Here is a 22,871-nt window from a genome sequence, read left to right as displayed (position 1 = left end):
GAACCTGATTGCCGCCACCCTGCCACCCTGTGCTGGAGGGATGCTAAAATCTCAAGGGAGGGGCTGGGGGAGGTCCCACCATACAGCTGGGCCCTTGACTCTGTACCGTGTGGAGTTGCTCCCAGAGCAGAGTGCGAAACCCCAGAGGCGATGACGGAGGCTTTAATTAATGCTCAGGACACATTTGCAGCCTAAGACCCTCCTCCCAGCACTCAAGTGACAGGGGACTGTGGCAGCAAGGAGGACTTGGCAAGGAGCAGCCACACAAGCAGCCAACCATTCAGAGGTCAGGAAGAAGACCTTTATCTGAGGCTTAGAGCTTTGCCCAGCCCAAAACAATAGCCAGACAACAGGAGCTGTGGGGAGCCCCCTGAGGCAGAGGGTCCCAATGAGCCTGCACAAGGGTGTTAGCTAGGCATCTTGGAGTTCCTTTCCCCAGGTCCGGCTCATCAGAATCTAGGAAGCCTGGGTCATCAGTGTTGGAGAATGTCTAAACCCAAGCATGCCCAGCACTGCTGGGTCCCCATTCACCGAATCCTGGGCCCCATGGTGGCCTCAAGCCTGAGCGCCACGCGGCTGTGAGGGAATGGTATGGCTCACCGTGATCTTGGTGCCCCGGGCACGTGAACCGTGGAAGCTGAGCATCACAATTTCCAGGCCGTGGCTGCCGTAGGTGCCCTTAAAGAGGCCAGGCTTGATGAGGTCATCGGGGTGGCTGGGGGGGAGGTAGATCCTGCGGTAGGTCAGGCAGTTGCTGCAGGGGGGTGGGCAGAAGAAGCAAGGGGCTCAGCTCGGCTGGACAGGCATCCTCCATGCCTAGGCAGCCACTTGACCGAGGCTGTGGGCGCAGCCCTCCTGGTACCAACAGGCAGCATCTCAGGGCCCAGGAGGGCAAGCCATGAGCACAACACAGCCTCCACAGATAAAGGGGGGCCCACGATATCTACACTTTCCAAAAGGCAGGACTAAGTCCACAGTATCCACACAAAAAAAGGGAGAACCCAGTTCCCAGAATCCAAAAAAAAGGGGGGTGGACACCAGTGTTCATAGTACCCACAGAAAGGGGACAACACAGTCCCCATAGAGGCAGGCCACACTCCCCCAGAGGGAGGGGCTGTCCTCACACCTACAGTGACCTGGACTGCTTTCACAGTCCCGCCAGAGGCAGCGCCCGCACGGCAGCACAGAGGCCTGGACTCACTCGTACTGACTGGTGTAGATGAACTTCATTAGAATCAGCTCCTGCATATGCTCGTGAAAGATGTCTTCCAGCGTGCGGCCCCACTCCTCCCTCAGCCACGTCCGAAATTCCTTCAGAGAACAAAGGTGTGGGAGTCACCAGAGCGGAAGTTGAGAGGCTGCTGTGTGAAGCTGAAAGGACGAATGCTCCCAAGCCGAAGCGGCTGCATGTTGGGCAGGCATGACCAGGAGCTGGTGAGTGCCTGGGATCAGGGTCTGAGGACAGCCCGCACAGCCCGCATGGGGAAAAGCAGAGTCCTCACCTTCCGCAAGGCACACGGACCTGACAAGAGGCCACAAGGGTTCCCTCGGGCGAGGCTGGGGTCAGAGCCCCTGTGGGGGACAGTGGATCCAACGCTGACCCAGCTCCACCTGCACAGCCCTGGAGAGCTCGGGCACCTGGAAGAGTGCAGGTGCAGCAGGGTCCCTGTCCTAACCTCTGGCATCCCAGGCAGCTGGGCTACTGCCTGCACTGACGATGATGCACACAATAGAACTCAGCCTGACAATTCTCCTTTCCCTCAGCATCTTCACAGCCTGTTGAGTCCACCCAAAGTACATTTATAGAGAAGAGGCCTTCAGGAACACAGCGTGTGTGAGGCATTCTGTTGCCGTGTCCTGCAAGTCCTGCTCACTCAGGGCAGGTCGGTCAGTCAGTCCCTGCTCAGGAACCCAGGAGCCACTGCAGGGCACACAAAACGCCAAAGCCACGGTATAGTCAATACCAACACAGACCAGGAACACAAAATCTTATGTCTCTTTCCAGCATCCCGCACAAAGTGGGACTTGATAGAGAACACTGTGTACCGGGCCACTACTGCACAAGCCACAGAAGCAGGCAAGAAGGAAGGCCCGATGGGATTCAGGCCTGGGACAGCCACCTGGGCACTGCACCCTATAAAGACAAAGATCCAGCCGGGCAGTGGTGGCGCACACCTTTAATCTCAGCACTCGGGAGGCAGAGGCAGGTGGATCGCTGTGAGTTCGAGGCCAGCCTGGTCTACTAAGGGAGCCAAGGCTACACAGAGAAACTCTGTCTCAAAAAAATAAAAATAAAAATAAAAATAAAAATAAAAAAAGACAAAGATCTTCTGTAAACTGACCTCACACACCACACACACCATACCACACCACCCTGAGAAACAGGACAGCCCATGATGGAACTCCACGGAAGTGGAAGGAGTCCAGCCCCGTGGACAAAATGGGAAGATGCCACAAGCTCTCACTATCATCCGGTCAGTCACGCATGAGCTGTCTGTGACCTGAAGACCAGCAGGTGGGTCCCCGGAGGCATAAGACAGATGAGATCTGGCTCATTTTCAACAAGGATGTCCAAACTCTGACTAAGGAAAGTTTTCAACCACCCAGAGGCTGACCTGGGAGGGGCCGTTAGGAAGCCCCCAGCCCACCGCTCAGAGTGAAGGTCCGGAGCAGAACGATCACCAGCCATCCTGCCAGGGCAAACCCAGCTACACAAGGACAGCACCAGGGGCCTACAACCCGGCTCAGGAGTGACTGTCCATCATGTCCATCCAGGGACACGCTGTGCCAGGCACTCAGCAGTCACCATCGTATGCTCCCAACAGCCCTGGGAGATGGCCAAGGCTGACGGCATGGCTATACTTCCTCCCCCTCCTGCCTCTGCTCCTCTCAGCGCCTTCACATCTCCAAGGCTACTGTCTGCAGGAGAGGGGGTGGGCTGGGTGGGGGGGGGGGGGAGAAGCTGGTTTGGCTGCTGCAAGATGTTCAGGTGTCTGTGGACGCCTAGAACGGACACGAGTGTCTGACATGTGGCTGGAGACCTGCATTTGTCACCAGGGCCCAGGGCCCAGGAAACCCAGAATGTACAAACACAGCACTCCATCTCTGGCCTCACTCCTAACAAGAGACACCCACTCCCAGTAAGCTCTGCTCCTCACTTCAGCCAGGAGCATACTGCGTTTGAAATCAGGAAAATCTCTCCCTTCAAAGCCAAGGAGCCAGGCAGAACCCTAGAATCTCATCACGTATCTCCAGAAACTGGGCCCATGAGGTCATAGCAGCTGAAGTCTACGCTGGAAAAAAATGAGAACTCCAACAATCTCACAAGGACAGCAAGTCCAGACTGTAAGAAACCAAAGTTCACCAGCAGGGTTAGGACAGGGACTGTGCCAAGTGCAAGCGCTGTTCACTAGAACTCTCCTGGGGTGCTGTGGCCACCAGGAACCCTAGAAACTGAGCAGGTAGCTATGGATGTACCCCTCATAAACAGCTCCAGCAGACACCCACACTCAACAATTCCAACTTATTTTTTAAAGATTTATTATTTATACAGTACTCTACCTGCATGTATGCCTGCAGGCCAGAAGGGGGCATCAGATCTCATTATAGGTGGTTGTGAGCCACCATGTGGTTGCTGGGAATTGAACTCAGGACCTCTGGAAGAACAGCCAGCGCTCTTAATCTCTGAGCCATCTCTCTGGCCCTCCAACCACTTCTTAGTGGTGGTGTGGCTTAGATGCAAGCCAAACCTCAAAAGTTACATTAACTCACTTGTGCACATGGCAGAAAGCCCAGCACATAAGCATCTACTGTGCAGCCATGGTCTAGAAACCCAGGCCACCAGGTCCCAGGTGGACCAGGCATCTCTGATCAGCCCGAGGGGCCCCTGAGTTGCACATCTAGAAGCAGCTTCCAGAAGTTCAAGTGGGTGGGCTCCCACCAGAAGGCGCAGGAGCGCACAGGGTCAGAGGACGTAAGCAGTTCTGTGCTCGTGTCACGGGTGTGTCCGTGAGGTGGACTGCAGGCACACTCTGCATAGGGCTGGGGAGATAGTGTGCAACAAAGATGCTGGTCATGAGATGGTACTTCCACGCGATGGGACCTCACATGCCTCACCCGACAGGTCAGTGCCCACGAGAATCCACGGCCAGCCACACCCTCCCTCCCAGGTTCCGGGACTCACCTCCTGCCGGCCACCAGACATCCTGTGGTGATCCGTCTGGTTGCACTTGGTAGAGAACTCATCCTTCTTCACAATCTTCAGCGTGACCACAGAAGGAAGAGGGACAGGAGGGACAGTGAGTCCCAGCGTCCACCACCCTCCCCACCAAACCCACCGAGAACCAAATGTGTCACGTCTGCAAGTGCAGGAATGGGAGACTGAGGCAGGAAATCCCAGGCTCTGCCTGAGCACGAGGGCGAACTCCAGGCCAGGCTGGGCAACTCAGCGCACTGTCTCAGAATAAAAGGACAGCAGGGGCGGGCTGGGGGGGCTGCAGAGGTGGCTCAGTGGTTAAGAGTACCGGCTGCTCGTCCAGAGGACCCGTGTTCAATCCTCAGCATCCACCTGGCAGCTCACAATTCTCTGTAACTCCAAGATCTGACACCCTCACACAGACAGATATGCAGGCTAAACACCAATGGACATAAAATAAAAATAAATACTTTTTAAAAAAAAGGATGGTTGGGGTATGTAATATGGCGACATACTTGTGGTGGGGACATGAGGACTCAAGTGGTAGTGTGGCAGTGGCAGTGATCTCAGAACTGGGGCAGTAATGACAGCTCGATCCCCAGGGCTTTCTAGCCAGCCTAGCATAATTGGCCAGCCCTGGGTCACAGCAAGAGACACTGATTCAAAACACAAGAGGGACGGCTCACCGGTAAGAACAAACAGCACCTGAGGCTGGTCCCACCCACCTCCACATGGATGCACACACAAGCCCACAGGCACCCACACACACATGGATATGTGCACACATGCCCACCCAAATAGAAAATTTGAGGGGCTACTGAGATGGCTTGGCAGGATAAGGCACTTGTCATCAACCAAGCTTGAATATCTGAATTTGACCCCCAAAACCTACATACATGGTAGGAGAAAACTAACTCCCCTAAATTGTCCTTTGATCCTCAAATGTGCACTGTAGCCCACACACATACCCACAAAAGTATTAATTCTTGATTTTTTTTTTAAAGCTTTAGAAACAAAAAAAAAAAAAGACCAAAATGCATTTATAACATACCATTGAAAGGAAGACACTTAAAACCCATCCCCCAGCATGTGCACTTCGAGCGACTGGCACTGCATTTCTCCTGCCGAGCTGGTGGGAGCCAGTGTCAGAGTGTAACCTCTTAACTGTGCCATCCAGCCAACATGGAGAGAAGGCAGCTTGCAGGGAGAACAGCACAGCTCCAAGAGAAACAAAGTTCCAATGGACCCTCCATCTCCATGCAGAAACACAAGGCGTGGGGCCGACCCTCCCCTCACCCCCCTGAGCTGGCCAAGCCACTGCATGCAGACAAGGGATCACGGTGGAACTGTGGCAGGCTGCAGCTGACGGTGCCATGGAATACCTGCCTGGCACCCACCAGGACTGCGACAAGCAGAGAAGGGTAGTCCTTCATTGCACATGCATGTCATGTCACAGGGGACCCAGCTCTTCTCTTACCTGGATGTGGCCATTGTGTGGCCCTTTGTGGCCGTACATACACTCCACCGTGGCAGACTTCCTCTCCATCAGATGGATTCTAAACAGTGGCTTAAATCGCATGGGGTCGCCAACATGGGGGTCATGAGGTGGCAGGTACATCCAGCCAATGATGAACAGTCCGTCCACCTGCAGCAGGGAAGACAGTGGTCACACCAGGCAGCGTTCTCTGCTTCAGTCACACAGAGCCGGTGGCTACAGACATGAGCCCGCAGCCTCCCTCAGCGTCTAGGAGCTGAGAGCCTTATGGCTGCTTAAGTTGTCTTTAAATAGTCCAGGGGCACAGCCTGAGGCTGAAGGACTGCTTACAACAGTCTTTGTTCATTTGGAAAGTAACAGCTGGCCCTGAAAGGGAACCATAGGGGGAGTTTTTCACTCCTCTACTGAGCCAAAAACTGGCAGTGCCGCTCTCCGGCGTGGGCACCTCCTCCGCTCACAAGAATCACCACGAGGCTCCCACTCACCACCACGTTCAGCAATCCTCCATACGGCCCGATGTCTGGCTGCCACAGCCCCAGAATATGTCTGTATCGATGAAGCACTGTAGGGAGAGGAAGGAAGCGGTTACCCAGCATGCTCCACTCGCTCACGCAGCATGCCCCTGGGGCACAGGAAACACCCCCACTGTGAACCACTAGAGATGACAGTCCAGCCTGTGTCTGTCACCACGGCCACTGCTTCTGCTCACAGAGCAAAGGAGGGGTGAACAGTCCTCGCTGTCCAGTACAGGAGCATGGGGGTCTCTGAAGGCTGTGGAGTCACAGCCAGCTATCAAACACAGCTCACACTTAGGTTAACCAGGCAGAACCACAAAGGAATAGGGACCGCAGGCCTTGGCCTGGGTTACAGGGAGAAAGACAGCCCAGCCTCTGGAGGCCGTTGAAGAACTGCTACCACCCCCAGGTGCAGCTCGAGACCATAACAGAAGGTTCTAAAGACAAGGTGTGGCCGGGCGTGGTGGCACATGCCTTTAATCCCAGCACTCGGGAGGCAGAGGCAGGCGGATTACTGTGAGTTCGAGGCCAGCCTGGTCTACAAAGTGAGTCTCGGACAGCCAAGGCTACACAGAGAAACCCTGTCTCGAAAAACAAAAAAAAAAATAAAGACAAGGTGTGGGTCACCAGCTCAGGCTCAGGCTCTCCGACTTTGGAAACAGCGAGACAGCCATGACTAATGCTCACACCTGAGCTACTGACAAGCAGCCTGTGGACACATGCAGAAAACTCACACAGAGAAGAGGCCAGGGAGGGGCCAGGGTAGGGCACACTGTGTAAACATCTTACCCTGAGTGCACCCACACCAGCCACATCCTTATCACCTCTAAGCGTGAGGCTAGCAAGCCCAGGATGCCCCCAGCCCTTTCCAAAGAACTACAAGGATGCTCAGGCCCCGGGTAAACCGACCCACAGGGACCACGGCTTCCTAAAGTCGCCTTGCCACCTGCCTCTGAACTCACAAGCACAGCACACAGTATCTGAACCTGGGGTACGTACAGGGTGATGGGGGCACACTCCTAAGAGTGGCCACCACGTCATCCTGCAGTGTAAGGAGGAGAGAGCTCAAAGGCCTAAGAAGAAAAAGGCAGCATTTTGTCGTCACTTACAGTTGAAGAATAGAAAAGCTGGAAAAACCACCCGTTTCAGAATCATCTTAGAAAAACACTGCAACCCTCACACATAACAGCGGGAACAATGATGACACGTCATGGATGACTCCATCTCCATCTCGAAGAGCACAAACCCTGGGGAGAAGCCTTGCCTCCTCCCTTCAGCTCACACAGGCGAGAACTGGGTACCGGGAGTACAAACAAGCCACTTCTCTTGGCAGCCAGTCTACAGGTGCTTACAAAATCGACAGAACACACAGCCTGCCTCCCAGGTGAGTCCTGCGCTGCCCCAAGTGACAGCCCAGGTTGACCCGGAGCTAAATCAGCTCAGCAAAATTCAGGAAGGGCAGCCCCAGCTCCAAAACGTGGGCCCAACGCAAGATGGAAACAAACTGAGTGTGTGTATGCTCATGGCTTCGCTCGGCCTGCGGACAGTGGGTGAGCCTGAGAGCGGCCCCACACTTCCCTCTAGTCCAAAAGGACAAATGCAGCTAACAAGCCTCTCTCGTTCTAGTCACCAAGTCAAAGACAGCAGCACCAGGGTGCACAGTAAGAGTGGAAATACTATCCCACGTTGGGCGTCTGCTTTTAGACTGATGTCACTCTGGGGGAGTCAGTGTTAGTGGCTCCTAGGGAAGGGAGGGTCTGGAGCTTTGTAGGGGACTTCCCAACACATTGTACTGTGCAGCCCAGGATCCACAGGGTCCACCACAACCTGTCACCAAGGCCACGTCCTCGACCCTGCACCCACAGTCACTCCAAGAGACCTGTAAGTTCAGACCACTTTGCAGTCACCCTCAACCCACACAAAGAAGGACAGACAATAGTGTCATCCAAGGACACAAGTGTCCCTGGATGTCCTATAATACCCTACAGAGGCCAATCACTGGCATTCCACAGATCTGCGGCAGCTTGATTCTGCCTGAGACAGTCCTACACTCAGGACACTTCTCATGGTGAGGACTTTGTACACAGATCCCACCTCAGGCAGCAGCACGCGCGCGCATGCGCGCGCGCGCACACACACACACACACACACACACACACCTGTGGGTGACAAAAAGTCAGGTAGGACCAGGTCCCAAAGCCTTCATGAGCAAGGTGTCACAGCAGGCTGGTGAGAAAACGCACTGAGGGCCCAGCTAAGTGCCTGGAGGCCAGAGAGATGAGGGCACCAGGTGAGGGTGGGCCTCATAGTCTTCTCTTTCTTCACGGGCACTATACAGGCTACCAGGACTCACTGCCAGGGGCGCTCCTCAGACTGCCTGCGCTTTCCAAGCCCCTACGCCCCTACCATGTGCTGTGTGACTCAAATGTTCTAAACCTCAGCAGGACAGCAATCCCTACCCTGCCACTAGGCTGCCGTGACAAGCTGCATCACCAAACGAGGCTGACAGGAATGAAGGAGAAGGAAGGCTCTACTCCCCCCACACACAGACCTCCCGGAAGGGCGGGCTTCCAACTGATCCAGAAGCAGCTCATGTGGCCCTGCATGGGGTCAGGGCCTCTTGTGAGCTGTGCCTTCCCTGTGGGGCTGGCAGGACCTGCTGCTCTCTCCTCAGCAGGGAGGGCTGCCGGGCCCAGGACATGGTGTTCTAAAAACACTATCCAACACAGTGTGGGAAGTGTCTCCACACTGCAAACAGACAGTGCTCCCAAGCTCAGGCTTGCCCAGATCCCGTGCCCCGCCCTGCCCAAGTCTTCCCGCACCCCCTGGCCATGACCTTGGCAGTTAGTCCACCTCTGTGCCAGCCAGTGTAAGCAAAGGGTTTTGTTAGCGGCTAGTCAAAGTGCCCACACACCACCCAGGAGCATGCTAGGCAAAGGCAACATCTATGAAGCTGGGACTGTCCCCCACCCCCGGGGAGGCAGAACCCGGTGTCCAGACCTTGAGAGCATGCTGGGAAATAAGTTACAAGCTTGACTATCCGTTCTACTGCTTTTGTTAGGCAGGAAGTGGCCATTCATCACCAGCTTGGTTTTGGGGGGAGGTGCTGGAAACAGGACCCGCCTTATACTTACTATACAGCCAACACTGGCCTTGAACCTCATCCTCCTGGCTCCACCAAGAGCAGGAAGTGGCAGGCAGGGCCACCACTCCCAGCTCTCATCTCTTTTGTAACAACTGAAATTCACTCTCCCATCTTCAATGTGTTAAAGAAAACTTCCAGCAATCAGTCAGGGCAGGAAAGCAGGTGACTTTTTTAAATACTTCATTATAATTTTATCTCTGTGGGGGGGGTGAGTGTGGGTATAGGGGTGGGGGGTATAGGTGTGTGCACGCATGCACACATCACAGTCAGAACCTGGGGGTGGGACAACACAGTAGTGTCATTCTCCCACTTTTTCAAGTTCCTGAAATTGAACTCAGGTAACCAGGTTTATGGGGCAAACACGTTACCCATGCTGTGTCTGACCTGGGGGGTTGACAGGGTTGTCACATGATTCTGTAAGCTCACGAGTAACTGGCAAACATGGACATTGGTTTGGTTTACATTTCATCTGGGTTTTTGGCTTTTGGGGGGGGGGGGTTGGTTTTGTTTTTTGTCTTACTTTGCTTTTTTTGAAAGTTGTCCTACTCTATAGTTCAAGCTGTCCCACAACTTACAGCAATCCTCCTGCCGCACCCTCATGAGTGCTAGGCTCACAGGCGTGTGGCACTGAGCCCAGTTACATGTTATTTTAGAATAGAGGAGCCTTAAAGGCCTCTACATAGCCTTCTGCTCTCTGCGCTACCCCAATTTTTCTGCCACTGTCTTAAAAAATATTAGTGAGGCGTGCCTGGCCAAACCGCCATGACCAAGATGTGCTGCCCAAGACCCTGGAAGCGACTGTGGAAACCCAGCCCACACATTCAGAACCTAGGCTGCCACTCAACGTGGCCCGCCACAGTGAACCACAGACCACAGCAAAGGGGAAGAGGCCAGGGGGCCGCATCTCCCCAGGGCCGTGAAGTGAGCCTGTGAGCATCCATGCAGCAACGCCAGCGGCCGCAGTGCAGGTGTGGGGTACGTACGGCAGGTGTACACATCTCTGTACTCCATGTGCTCGTAATCGGGGAGAATTTTCATGAAGCGTCCTGACTTCACGCGAGGGTTTATACCTGAACAGACACAGCAGGAAAGGCTGAGGGACCCTCCCATGTGTGACCCGGCACCCTCTTCCTCCTGGCACTCCTAGTTCTGGGGTCAGGCTGTGCCACACTGGCCACAGAGCACACTACAGGATCCCCTGTGTACTAAAGCCCCCTGCAGCCATAAACTCAGGTGGCCGCTGGGGCTCCCTCATGCCTTGTCACAGCTCACTGGGACCTAGAAGTGGGAGAGCAGGTGTGGCTGGCAGGTCCCTACAAAGACACTGTCCTGCGGCCAGCCTCACGCTCTCCCTATCCTCACGTTGTGTGTTTTAAGGCAATGTCGCACCTGTCACTGATGAAGCCAGACTGACTCGGCCACCTGTGCCATTAGCCCCAGGGTTTAGGAGTATGTATAGACTTTCAAAATCTCAGCTCCCACACGGCGAGGCTCACCAGAGTTTGCTCTGGCCAGTGCAGACCAAACCCCCGGGTGCTAAGAAGCAGGCTGAAATGATGGGCCGGCAGCTGCAGCACACTCACAGAGCCAACAGCAGAGCTCTGGTGTCCTCTCAGCCCACCTCCACCATATGACACTGTCTCCCAGGCAGGTTCTCCCACAGAACAGAGGAGAGCAGCTGTGGAGCCCCATCCATGTGTGCTCCATGGGCTGTCGCAGGACAGCAACACATGGCCAGTGTCCACAGCTGTGTCCCTGTGAGAATGAGACTGCTGGCCCTCCTAACTTGTAATGAGGGTCAGGCAGCCACACTCAGAGCAGTCAGAGAGGGACGGTACCACCCAAGACATGATGGCAGCCACCTGACCACAGTGTGGTACACATGAGCGTCACAGGCTCCGAAGAGAAGCAAACCGAGGACAAGGACGCTGAGCGTTCAGAGGCAGAGGCTTTGGAAAGTGCAGATGCTGGTGAGATGAGCCACAGGGCTGGGGGTTAACATGCTTACAGAAAAGCGCTGCACAAGGATGTGCAGCACAGGGCAGAGGCAGCCACTCTGGAAACAGGGAGCTAATGGAAAACCTGCAGGCTGCAAACCCAACTCCAGAGCACCGGAGTGTTCCCTACCCAGCCCACACTGCTCAGCGCTGGTCTCTGGTAACAGGTGCAAGCTGCAGCTGGGCAGGAAGCAAAACAGGTGAGCTGCCTCGCAGCAGACAACTGTTCATAAAATGGGAGTAAAGTCTGGGGCAACGGGTATGCCATTCACCGTGACCTCATCAGTATATGCTGTGTACTGTCCTGAGGTCACCGTGTCCCACAGATACACACAATCATGTATGTTACAAACAGAATATATGGTCTGGGATGTGGGAAACAGACAAAGAGAGCATCTGCCTAGCACTGACATCCCACCCGACCCCCACCCCACGAGCCCGGGATGCCTTTAGCCATTATGACCTTAGAAGTAGTGTGTCTAGGACACCGGAAGCAGCAACCTGACCAGCAGTCATGGCTGCCACCGTCCACCGCGCTCTGGTACAAAGGCAACGTGCAGAAGACAAGGGGGCTGACTCACGCTTTGCGTAGACATCCCGGCAAGACACGCCTGTGATCTCCAGCTTCCGCAGGTTCTCACACACGCCATACTCTGCAACAAGACACAGGCCAGATGTAAAAATGGAGGCCCCCACAAAGCAGCAGAGATGTGTGACTGTGGCAGGCGGGCGAGGGCGGGCACACACGCCTTTGGCAGTAGGAATCTGCCCTTTGCTGTGTGACCTCAGCTTGCTCGGGAATGAAGCCCTTTGGAGCTGAGTCGGGCCCCGCCCCCACCCCACGCACGCCCACCTGCGCCATCTGCTCCGCTCCAGTCCAGCATCCTAACGGTACAGTGAGGTCACACAGTGGCCGTTCACACCGAAACGAAGTCTACACTGGTGTCAGGGTCCCGGGTGGTCAGAGGCCTACTTAACGCACACTATGGGCCTGGCCTCACAGCAGATGCTGGAGAGCAACGGGGCACCGTGATGTCCCTTTGGTCAAGCTGCCCTAGTCCCACTGAGAAACACAAATGGAATGAGCAGTCGTCAGTCCTTCCTGTCAACGGGTTAAGTGCGACAGAGGATGTTCCATCTTCAGAGAAATCTGTAAAGAGGCATCTGGCAGAAAGCCCTCCCCAGTCAGCACGTCTCTAGCGTTAGAACGGGTGCCAGGGCTGCACCCCACTCTCAAAGGTCACTCTTTGCTAAATAAGAACTGTCCCTTTAAGCTAGCCAAAGGTGTAAGAAGGTGAGGTCAAGCCCTGACCACTGAGAGTGAGGCAGGAGACCCTTTCTTCTTTGCCGTGGGAATAAAAACCAAGTAGGACCAGCACCAAGTGTGGCCCCCCGCTTCACTCACACAGCTGCAACACAAACCCTTCTGCAGGCGATGTGGGGATTCTCCTGACACCCCATTTTTTTTTTAAAGAGTTATTTATTTATTATATGTACAATGTTCTGCCTGCATGTACACCTGTACACCAGAAGAGGGCACCATATCTCGTTATAGATGGTTATGAGCCACCACGTGGTTGCTGGGAATTGAACTCAGGACCTCTGGAACGGCAGACAGTGCTCTTAACCTCTGAGCCATCTCTCCAGCCCCCATTTTTTTTTTAAATATTTATTTATTATTATGTATACAATGCTCTGCCTGCATGTACACCTGCAGGCCAGCAGAGGGCATCAGATCACATTACAGATGGTTGTGAGCCACCATGTGGTTGCTGGGAATTGAACTCAGGACCTCTGGAAGAGCAGACAGTGCTCTTAACCACTGAGCCATCTCTCCAGCCCCGACACCCCATTTTTTAAATAAAAGATTTACTTATTATGTATACAGTATGCACCAGATCCCATTATAGGTGGTTGTGAGCCACCGTGTGGCTGCTGGGAATTGAACTCAAGACCTCTGGAAGAGTAGTCAGTGCTCTTAACCGCTGAGCCATCTCACTCCATTTCTAACACAGCATCGATGGAAAGAAAGGTCCTTAGCGCCCTCTCACCCCCTCCGCCCTCCCACGGTCACCGACCCATGCCTTCATCTCACCACAGCGCCACCCCACCCCCAGCTCACCTCAACCAAGTGCCAGCCCCCTGCCTCAGGTCTCAGCGGAGGGGGACATTAAGCACAGTTTATGGCACCACTGAGCAGCCTCTCCCCACAATGCCATCCTCCACCCCCGAGGACTAGCCAGGACGCACTGCATTTAATCCTGCCAGCACACCATACCCAGGAAAGGCCCATGTCCTGTCCATCTGCACAGAGGAGATGTGGCCTGAACAAAAGACCATGAGCCTACAGTGGGACCCAGGGACTAAAGGTAGGTCAGGGCCCCTTAGCAGTGAGCACAGGGCATGGGAAAAAGGTTAAGAGGACCCTTGAAACCAAAGGCAGCTACAGCTCACACCTCTAGGGTCACACCATGTGCAGTGTCAGGCTGGACTTGGTAACACAACCTCGTCAGTTGTTCACAGTGACCTCCCTCGTCGGGTCTCCAGCCTGGCCACAGGGTGGGACACCAGCTGCCTAGAAAGGGACATACTGCAGGCAATGAGGGGTCTCTAATGCTATGCCTCAGCACTTCCATTCTGATGGTCCCCAGAGGCTGGTCTTTCCCCTCTCAGTAACAGATGCCGCTAGCCCCATGCCCTGGGTGAGAGGGATTCTGCCGGTACTCACAGGCTCTCAGATGCAGGCATCCGGGAGGCTCTCTGGGCACCTCAGGAACCAGGGCCTCCAGCTTCCTACAGGGTCCCCCACTCCACCCTAGGCCCCAGAAGAGTACAGTCCTACAGCATGTATGTGGCTGCCCCCTCCAGCCCAGTGCGTGCGTGTGTGTGTGTGTGTGTGTGTGTGTGCGCGCGCGCGCGCGCTTTTAATGAATAAACTCAGAGACTAAGTCACATAGGGGTCACGGCCTGGCTCCAAGGCTGTACGCCTTGGCACATCCTACTGATGAGCTCACTCAGCTCTCCAGCACATCACAAGGATCGGGCCTGTGTCTAGAAGGCCCCGCCTACCCACAGCAATTCTAACAGGAGGGAGGGTGCTCGTTAGCAAACATGCAGGAGAAATCAGAAGTGGAGAGACCGTGGGCCAGCTGGGCCAGGATGTGGGCAGCTCAGCCGTGTACCTCTAGCTCACCTTCCAGAAGGCCACCATACCCCCACAGCCCACTTCCAACCTCAGATGTGCTGATCCTGCACAGTCCACCCTTGCAATTGATTGCTGGAGCTGAGCAGTTCCTATCCAGTCAGCCTAGGAGGAAGGGGTTGAGACAAGGGCAGCCACGTGGCCCAGGCCCAGCACCTTGAACATGATGCCTCGAGGCGACCTTGCCAACTCTGCCAGGAAAAGCCGGAACCGACTACGAAGCACAACTGCACTGGCTCCCACCGCACAGCAGGTGCAACGGATGGGGGAGGCACCGGTCTTCCTGCTGTCTAACCTGAGCCCCAAAAAAGCTGCAACCACTCAGGTCCTCAGGAGAATTTATCTGTGTGAACTGCTTTCTCCAGAGCTGGAGAGCTCCAATGCCCAAGGCACCCTATGCAGGGACACCATAGGCTGGGGACATTTAAATGCCCATCTGATTATCACAAGGACAAGCATGTGAGGCCTACCCACTGGCGGGCAGACAACTGAGACAGCTAGTCCACCTCGATGCTGTGGCCCCGCAATCACCATCAGGCCACTTTCAGGGACCCTGGTTCTGCTCCAGAGATGACCAATCAGGTGGTGTTGCTTTCGTCACCCTGCACCCATCTGACTGACACACTTCTACACTGTCCCCCAATCACTCACGCAGTGTCCCTTTAGCCACATCACTGAAGGCCAATGACTCGATTTGATTTTCTACTGCCTAACCCGACAGAAACCACATCAGAACTGAGCACAGCCAGCCCATGAGCCGCAGTGGCTTGTAACATTGGTGTGCATCCTTCCCGTAAGTCACGTGAAGAAGCTGCCGTGGGCTTGCTAAGGCCCTGGGCCCTGGCTAACAGCTAGGTGGTAGCTTCCCTTCCAGGAAAGCTAAGGAGCGTTCACACCATCACCCTGCACCTAGCTCAGCCAAGAGGACTAAAGTTAGCATGCCACCCTGCTTTGTTTCTTTGCACGGTGCCAGTGCTGGAACCCCAGGCCATCTGTGGCCCGGTACGCGGTACCCCTTGAGCGACTGCAGGCCGGCCGTTTCCCTCACCACTCCAGTGAAGGGGTGCAAGTGGCTCTCTCTCTGAGAAGCGCCTGCCCCACAAAAGGCAGCACAGAGACAGAACCCCGGGAGGGTGTGCATGTGAGCGGAGAGCAGGCACGCCACAAGCCTGCACTGCCGCAGCCCCAGCGAAAACCCACTCACACTCACTGCGGGCCAGCGTGTGCTGCCAAGCTCAGGCCCGAGGAACTGAAAGTGGGATGTACGGAGATGTCACGCTCCTCACGCATACACCCTGCACAGCAGCCCAACAGGTCTGTGGTAAGGTTGGCACAGACATGCAATGAGAAACCGCGCTGGTCCACGCTACAGCGTGGATGCTCCTTGTGAACTTGCGCTGTAAACCATCCACTCACAAAGGCCACCAGAGTCTGCTCCTGAGCCCCCTAGACACTTCACAGACACTAGCAGAACACGGAAGGGGCTGTGGAGGGTGGCACTGAAGCCTAGTGATGCGTCAGTTTGGAGAGACAGTTCAGCAGAAGGCAAGCCTACAAATGGGTTTCCAGTGTGAGCCTCCCCCCCTCTGCCCCCCCCACCAACCCCGCCAACTCCCAGAATTGAGTCCATACATCTGAGGGAAACTGGATTTAATGATGAATGTTTGCTGGGCCTTTGGAGGCACGGCCTTCCTGTGTAGCATACACTGACCTCAAACCTGTAATCCTCTCACCTCAGTCTCCTGAGAGCTCTTATCACAGGCCAGCACCCCCATGCCCAAGATGTTAGGTATATTTTGCCCCAATAAAATAAAAAAATAAAATAAAAGACAGGACCCGTTACTTCACTTCAGATACTACGTAAAAGCTTAATTTAAAAAAAAAAAAGCCAGGCAGTGGTGGTGTATGCCTTTAATTCCAGCACTCAGGAGTTCAAGGCCAGCCTGGTCTACAGAGCAGAGTTCCGGGACAGCCAGGGCTACACAAACAAACTCTATCTCAAAAATAAAGGAAAATAAAAAGGAAAGCAGGCCAGGTGTGATGGTGAACACTTTTAATCCCAGCACTTGGGGACAGAGGTAGGAGAACAGATCTTTATGAGTTTGAGGCCAGCTTTGCCTACATAGCAAGTTCCAGGACAGCCAGAAATACAGTGAGAAAAAGAAAAAGGGGAAAAAAAGGGAAGGAAGGAAAGAGAGATGCTAGCACAGACTATAATGCTGGGATGGTTGAGGCTGAGGCAGGAGGGTCACCTATGGACCCAAGGCCAGCAGCATAGGGCTATAGAGTGAGTTCTAGGTAAATCTGAGATGAACTACAAGAAAGAAGGGGGCGAATACCAAAGGGGCCTAGGGGTGTTAAGGGAGAAACTATTCCGAATATTCTGACAGGAAAACGTCCAAAAAATACTCTGACGTCAGGTGTGGTGAAGCACACCTTGGATCCCAGCACTCGGGAGGGAGGGACAGGCAGATCTCTGCGAGGTTGAGGCCAGCCTGCTCTACAGAGTGAGTTCCAGGCCAGCCAGGGCTACAGCCAAATCACTGGGCTCCACCTGCCCCCCCCCACCACCACCTCACCTCCCCCAGGGATCTACTGCAAAGCTGTGGCCTTCTGCCCAGCCAGGCCAGCTCAGAGACGCAGCTGCTCCCTGCAGATGGCCCCAACTTCCAGTCACTGGGGACTCGGTGTCACTGTCCCCAGTTGTCTCTTTTGGGAACCCCTGATGTGTCCCTGGGGAAGGCCAACACAGGCGCAGAGCTCAGGAAGAAAAAAAGCAGCATAGTGGCTCTAGGCACAGGCCCAGCAAGGGATTCTGGACTCCCACAAGGGCCCCGGAGGCAGATTCCTAGTCAGTCACAGGACCAGGCCATGAGCTAGGTGGTGACAGATGACCTTACCAGCGACAGGGTGGACACACAGATCATCCCTCCACCCACCGTTTCAGCTTCAGACACAGATGTCTGTCTGCCCAGCCACAGGCCCTAGACTCAGCCACTGCTGTGGCTGCAGGAGACGCCTGTCTTTTTTCTTAAAATGTATTTATTTTAATGTGTATTGCCTGTGTATGTGTCTCTGCATCATGAGTGTCACTGTCTGAAAAGGCCAGAAAAGCATGGTGGTGGTAGTGAGCCATCATGTGGGTGCGAGAGCCACCAGCGCTCTTAATTGCTAAGACGGCTGGCTGTCCAGGCCTCATTTCTTTTTCAGAACAATTATTTGGTTTTAGTTCATACTTACACATGCTTTGCCTGCATCATAAGCACACAGTGCTTGTGGAGGCCAGAAGAGAACAGTGACCAAGCCGGGTGTGGTGGCGCACGCCTTTAATCCCAGCACTCGGGAGGTAGAGACAGGCGGATCGATGTGAGTTCGAAGCCAGCCTGGTCTACAAAGTGAGTCCAGGACAGCCAAGGCTACACAGAGAAACCCTGTCTCGAAAAATCAAAAAATAAAGAAAGAGAGAGAGAGAAGGAGAGAGCGAGAACACACTGAGACCCCCTGCAACTAGTGTGACAGTTCGTTGTGCAGACCATGCTGGGGCAGGGAACTGAGCCCAGATCCTCTGAAAGAGCAGCCAGGGCTCTGAGCACAGAGCCATCTTCCCACCCTGGACACTCACCCTGAAATGAAGCAAACCCTGACTACAGACCCCGCAGAATATCACGCCCAACATTAAGGGGCTAACAAACAGACCAGCCGAAATGCACACAGGGTCAACACAGCCTCTCAAGCAGCCGGCAGAAGGCAAGCAACCTTCCAGTCATCCCCAAGACACCTGCGCAGGTGGGGGAACGGGACAGGGGCATTGTGGCAGAGCACCTACTCACCTATGGTCTGAATTTAGGAGTAGGCTGTCCTGGACCCTTCCTAGGGTTAGGACATGGGCCATTCCCACACACCAGTGCCAGGCTTATGAGTCCTGGTCAGCCCTTATCTCATCTCTGGGGACAGCTGGGCATCTGCCAGAGGACAATGGGCCACAATGCCCAGACCCAGGCAGGCATCTCCGAAGGAAGAGGGCGGGTGTGGGGGTTGCGGGAGGTGACTGTCTCCTCTGCACAGCCCCATGAGCTGTGTTTACACTCTGCCCAGAAGGAAGACACAGCCAGTTCCTCAGGCGCCCTGTAGCCACCTCAGAAAGCCTGTCCACCCACCCACTGTGGCGAGACCAGCCTTTCTCTAAGCCCACAGAGACGGACTCACGCCCAGTCTGTTTTCCTATGGCAAAACAACCGTAAAGACCTGCTGCCCCTGCTGCCAAGGGAAAGGACACACGGTTGTGTGTGGATGTTAACTTGTGAACACCTAAACTGGACTGTGGTGGCACACCCCTGTCACCCTAGTTCAGAAGGCTGAGATAGGAGACGACATTCAAAGCCAGCCCGGACCTTACCACCACGTGAGACCTTGTCTCACAAAAAGTAAAACACGTTTAAACCTGATGTGCTGGTGCACGCCTGTGGCCCCAGCACTGTGGAAGACGAGGCCAACCAGGACCACAAACCAAGAACCTGTTTCAAAGAAGCCAAAAGCAGGCAGACGCAAAGCGTTGGAGTCAAGCACGATGTTAGAGAGCTCACCCACCAGAGACAAAGCCTGGGTTTGATTCTCAACCTCCCCATTATCCATCCACACCTCCCCCCAAAAAAAACCCTGAAGCCAAGCATAATGGCTCACCCCTGCAATCTCAGTCCTCTGGAAGCTGAGGCAGGAGGATTTATTTATCCAAGTCTGAGGACAGCCTGGGCTGCAGAGCACAACCTTGCCACACAAGGAATGAGGAAACCAACCTAAAACAAAAGCATAAACGCATGCCGGGCGTGGTGGCACATGCCTTTAATCCTAGCACTTGGGAGGCAGAGGCAGGAGAATCGATGTGAGTTCGAGGCCAGTCTGGTCTACAAAGTGAGTCCAGGACAGCCAAGGTTACGCAGGGAAACCCTGTCTCAAAAAAAAAAATAAATAAATAAATAAATAAATAAATAAATGGAGGGGGGGAAGCATAATTGCACAAGCCAGATGTTGAGGCAGTTTCTGCAGCAGCAGGGAGGGAGGCATGAGACTGGACAAGGTGCCTCAACTTGGGCCCTTCTGCCCCTCCAGGACCTGGACAGGCCAGGTTCCTGTTTTCTGGAGAGTTGGCTTTCTCCGCTGGGTCCCCTCTACAGGATGGGTGGGCTCGACGTGGCCACTGGACATTAAATATTCCTAAAGGGATTTCAGATATCCCCCTAAGACAGCGCCTCTAAGCTCAGTGACCTGACGGCTGGGAGTCAAGCTGGGAGAGTACACTGGCCTCCTCTCTTCACCACGGTCCAGTCAATGAGGGCATTGACGAGCAAGCCCACAGTGGACTCCCACTCAACACTGAACAGGAGTTACAGGTGTCCTGACAGCGAGAATCAAGTGCATCTGCCCCACAGTCCTTGCAGGGCGCCAAGCAGAAAGTGAACCGTGACTGTCTCCTTGATTTGAACCCCACCTTAAGAAAGTTATATTTATTCTATCTTGTCACATTATATTTTTTTTAAGATTTATTTATTTTATGTATATGAGTGCTCTATCTGGATGTACACCTGTAGGCCAGAAGAGGGCACCAGATCTCATTATAGATGGTCGTGAGCCACCATGTGGTTGCTGGGAATTGAACTCAGGACCTCTGGAAGAGCAGATAGTGCTCTTAACCGCTGAGCCATCTCTCCAGCCCTTGTCACACTTTATGTATGCAGAGCTTCTATGGAAATGAGGGGATCCCCCACCAGGTGGGATCCAGGGACTGAACTCAGGACACCTGGCTTGTCGGTGGCGCTTTACTCACAGGGCCACGCTGCCAGCCCCTGTATGAACAGTTTGATCTAGAATTAGGACCTGAGATGTCAAAACGCGATAGCCCTAGGCTGACTTTAAGGAAACACATCCAGCCATGGGGCATCAAAACTGGCAGCAGCCGATCCGGGTGAAGCATTAACCAGAGGCCTGCCAGGCAAGGAAGGGCAGGTACCAAGGCTCCTGCCCTCAGTGCTCCGTATTGACAGCCCTTCCCACATGACATAACTGCAGGTGGCCCTTGGCCAAGGGGGGTGACGCATCAAAGAGAATGTTTATGTCCGGGTGGCTGGGTGCTGGGCTCTGTCCCTCTCCTCTGGGACGTCATTCTGGCACAAGGCAGAAGCAGGACAGAGTTGGCTTAACAGAAGGCAGTCACTGGCCTGCCCAGAGAAAGACTCCAGGGAGGGATTCCAACAGTGCTCAGCTGCCCCAAATCGCTCTGCATCCTGACCTGCGCGCCACCACAGCAGAAGGACTAAGGCAGCAAATGCTGATGTCACTAATGGGACACAGAAAGTTCTGATAGTCTAAACGCCGCCTGACACCATCCCAGGTTCCTAGTGTCTCCAGTCCCAGACCACCGCATCTGACAAGAAAGCGGTAGTTTGGTGTTTGTTTGTTGTTTCCTGAGACAGGGTTTCTCTGTGTTATAACCCTGGCTGTCCTGAAACTCACTTTGTAGCCCAGGCTGGCCTGGAACTCAGATATCTACCTGCCTCCACCTCCCATGAGCTGGGATTAAAGGCGTGTGCCTGGCTAGCCTTTTTTTTTTTTCCCCTCCCCTTTGTTTTAATTTTCATCAGTAATAAGAATGGAACCCAGGTTCCTTCTCTGAGTTGCACACACCCCTACCCCCACCCGACCCCAGGCTTTGTTTACTTTTTCTGTTGAGACAAGAGCTAGCCCTGAACTCATTCTTTTTTTTTTTTTTTTTTTTTTTAAGTTTTTCTTTTTCGGTTTTTCGAGACAGGGTCTCTCTATGTAGCCTTGGCTGTCCTGGACTCACTTTGTAGACCAGGCTGGCCTCGAACTCACAGAGATTCCACTGCCTCTGCCTCCTGAGTGCTGGGATTAAAGGCTTGTAGCACCACACCTGGCCCTCAACTCATTCTATAGCCCTTGAATTTTTGATCCCTCTGCCTCGGCTTCCTAAGGGCTGTTGTACCACAAGCCTGGCCACCATGCCTCACTTACAAACTTATTAAAGCAGATGTTTTTTTGTCCACACCTTGATGGTCAGTCATGCCCAAGTCTCAGAAACAACAAATCCTGGCAAAAAAATCATAAACACATAAACCAGTCCAACCCACTCCCCTGGGCCATACCACAAGCGGAGCCAACAGCAAGCCCTGCCAAGAAAGCTCAAGGCCTGCTCATGGGGCAGGGCTGGGTCCTGCTTTTCACCTAAATCAACTGGATTCTGGAATTCAGGAAAGAAGATGCTCAGAGCTCAGATAAGTAAAGGCAAGCCTGTCTCACACACAGCAATTCTCCAGGAAGTTAGGCACAAAGAGACTTCCCAGTGAGATCACAAATCCTGAGCCTGCCAGTCAACCCATCCCTGACTGGCCTAGATTAGAGTACACTGCCTGAATAGCCAGGTGCCCCGAACCACAGTGCCCCAGTGTGAGGGTGGTAGAAACAGGAGAATGAAGGGTTCAAAGCCAGCCTTGTCTACACTGGGAGACCTTGTTTCTCAAAAGGCTGCCCAGAACCCCATGAGCTGTCCACTGGCCAAGCTCAGCACCTACGAGTGCCAGAGAGCACCTGAGCAGACTCTGAACTCAAGCCATAACTAACACAGGAGTTCAAAAACAAGCAGGACGAAACAAAAGAAATATGGGACAGAAATCCTTCCAGACTACCTGAAAAATAAAACCCACAAACTGAAGGGAGAAAAAATGCTGGGTGCCGGGCTGATCAGATGCTTGGCATTTAAATGCACACACCGCTCTCGTAGGGGACAGAGTTTGGTTCCCAGCATCCACATGGGGTGACTCACAAGCATTTGTAACCCCAGCTCCAGGGGATCATGATCATAATGTCCTCTTCTGAAACCAGCAGGTGCCTATAGAAACATGTGCACATTCGTGCACACACACAAATAAAAGTAATAAAAATAAATCTTTTTCTTTAATGGCAGGTGTGGTAGCTCACACCTGTAACACCAACACTCTAGAGGCTTTTAGTTCTCGAGCCTTTAATTTCTGGAGTCCCATAAGACTGCCGAGCGAGCGCTGTGACAGTGGGAGGGACTGGCAGAGACTCCCCAGAGCTGTCCCCCACCGCTTTCCACACTGACAATGGGACTCTCTACATTTCTCAGAGTGTGTCCCAAGCTCCAGTCAGTTAGCATGGCTGGAGCACCCCTTTGAAATTTCGATTTTCACAAAAAGCCTGTGACCCTGTGCTTGGCCAGGGCCTACCTGCACCCCCTGCTACAGTTCCTCCAAACATAGACACAGGCTCAGCTGGCTGATGGAGGGCACG

At 53.9% G+C, this 22,871-nt stretch overlaps 1 protein-coding gene across 2 annotated transcripts in view; it reads right to left on the bottom strand.

The window, feature by feature from the left end:
* The window catches only part of FBXO31 (F-box protein 31), a 38,655-nt gene that overhangs the window by 5,713 nt on the left and 10,071 nt on the right, over nucleotides 1-22,871 (bottom strand). Inside the window, exons 2-8 of one of the 2 annotated variants that reach the window (XM_084755795.1) lie at nucleotides 11,929-12,000; nucleotides 10,334-10,420; nucleotides 6,176-6,252; nucleotides 5,673-5,840; nucleotides 4,184-4,258; nucleotides 1,202-1,311; nucleotides 601-754 (exon numbers count right to left, since the gene is read on the bottom strand). In XM_084755795.1, coding sequence (XP_084611921.1) covers nucleotides 601-754; nucleotides 1,202-1,311; nucleotides 4,184-4,258; nucleotides 5,673-5,840; nucleotides 6,176-6,252; nucleotides 10,334-10,420; nucleotides 11,929-12,000 — 743 coding nt within the window. The remainder of the gene's footprint in view (nucleotides 1-600; nucleotides 755-1,201; nucleotides 1,312-4,183; nucleotides 4,259-5,672; nucleotides 5,841-6,175; nucleotides 6,253-10,333; nucleotides 10,421-11,928; nucleotides 12,001-22,871) is intronic. The other variant, XM_084755796.1, reaches the window with a different exon arrangement.

The sequence above is a fragment of the Acomys minous genome (genome assembly GCF_964271855.1).
Source record: "Acomys minous genome assembly, chromosome: 14".
NCBI classification, from domain to species: Eukaryota; Metazoa; Chordata; class Mammalia; order Rodentia; family Muridae; genus Acomys; species Acomys minous.
Note: the sequence above shows the minus strand (reverse complement) of the source record. Positions and strands in the feature narration are given on the sequence as shown.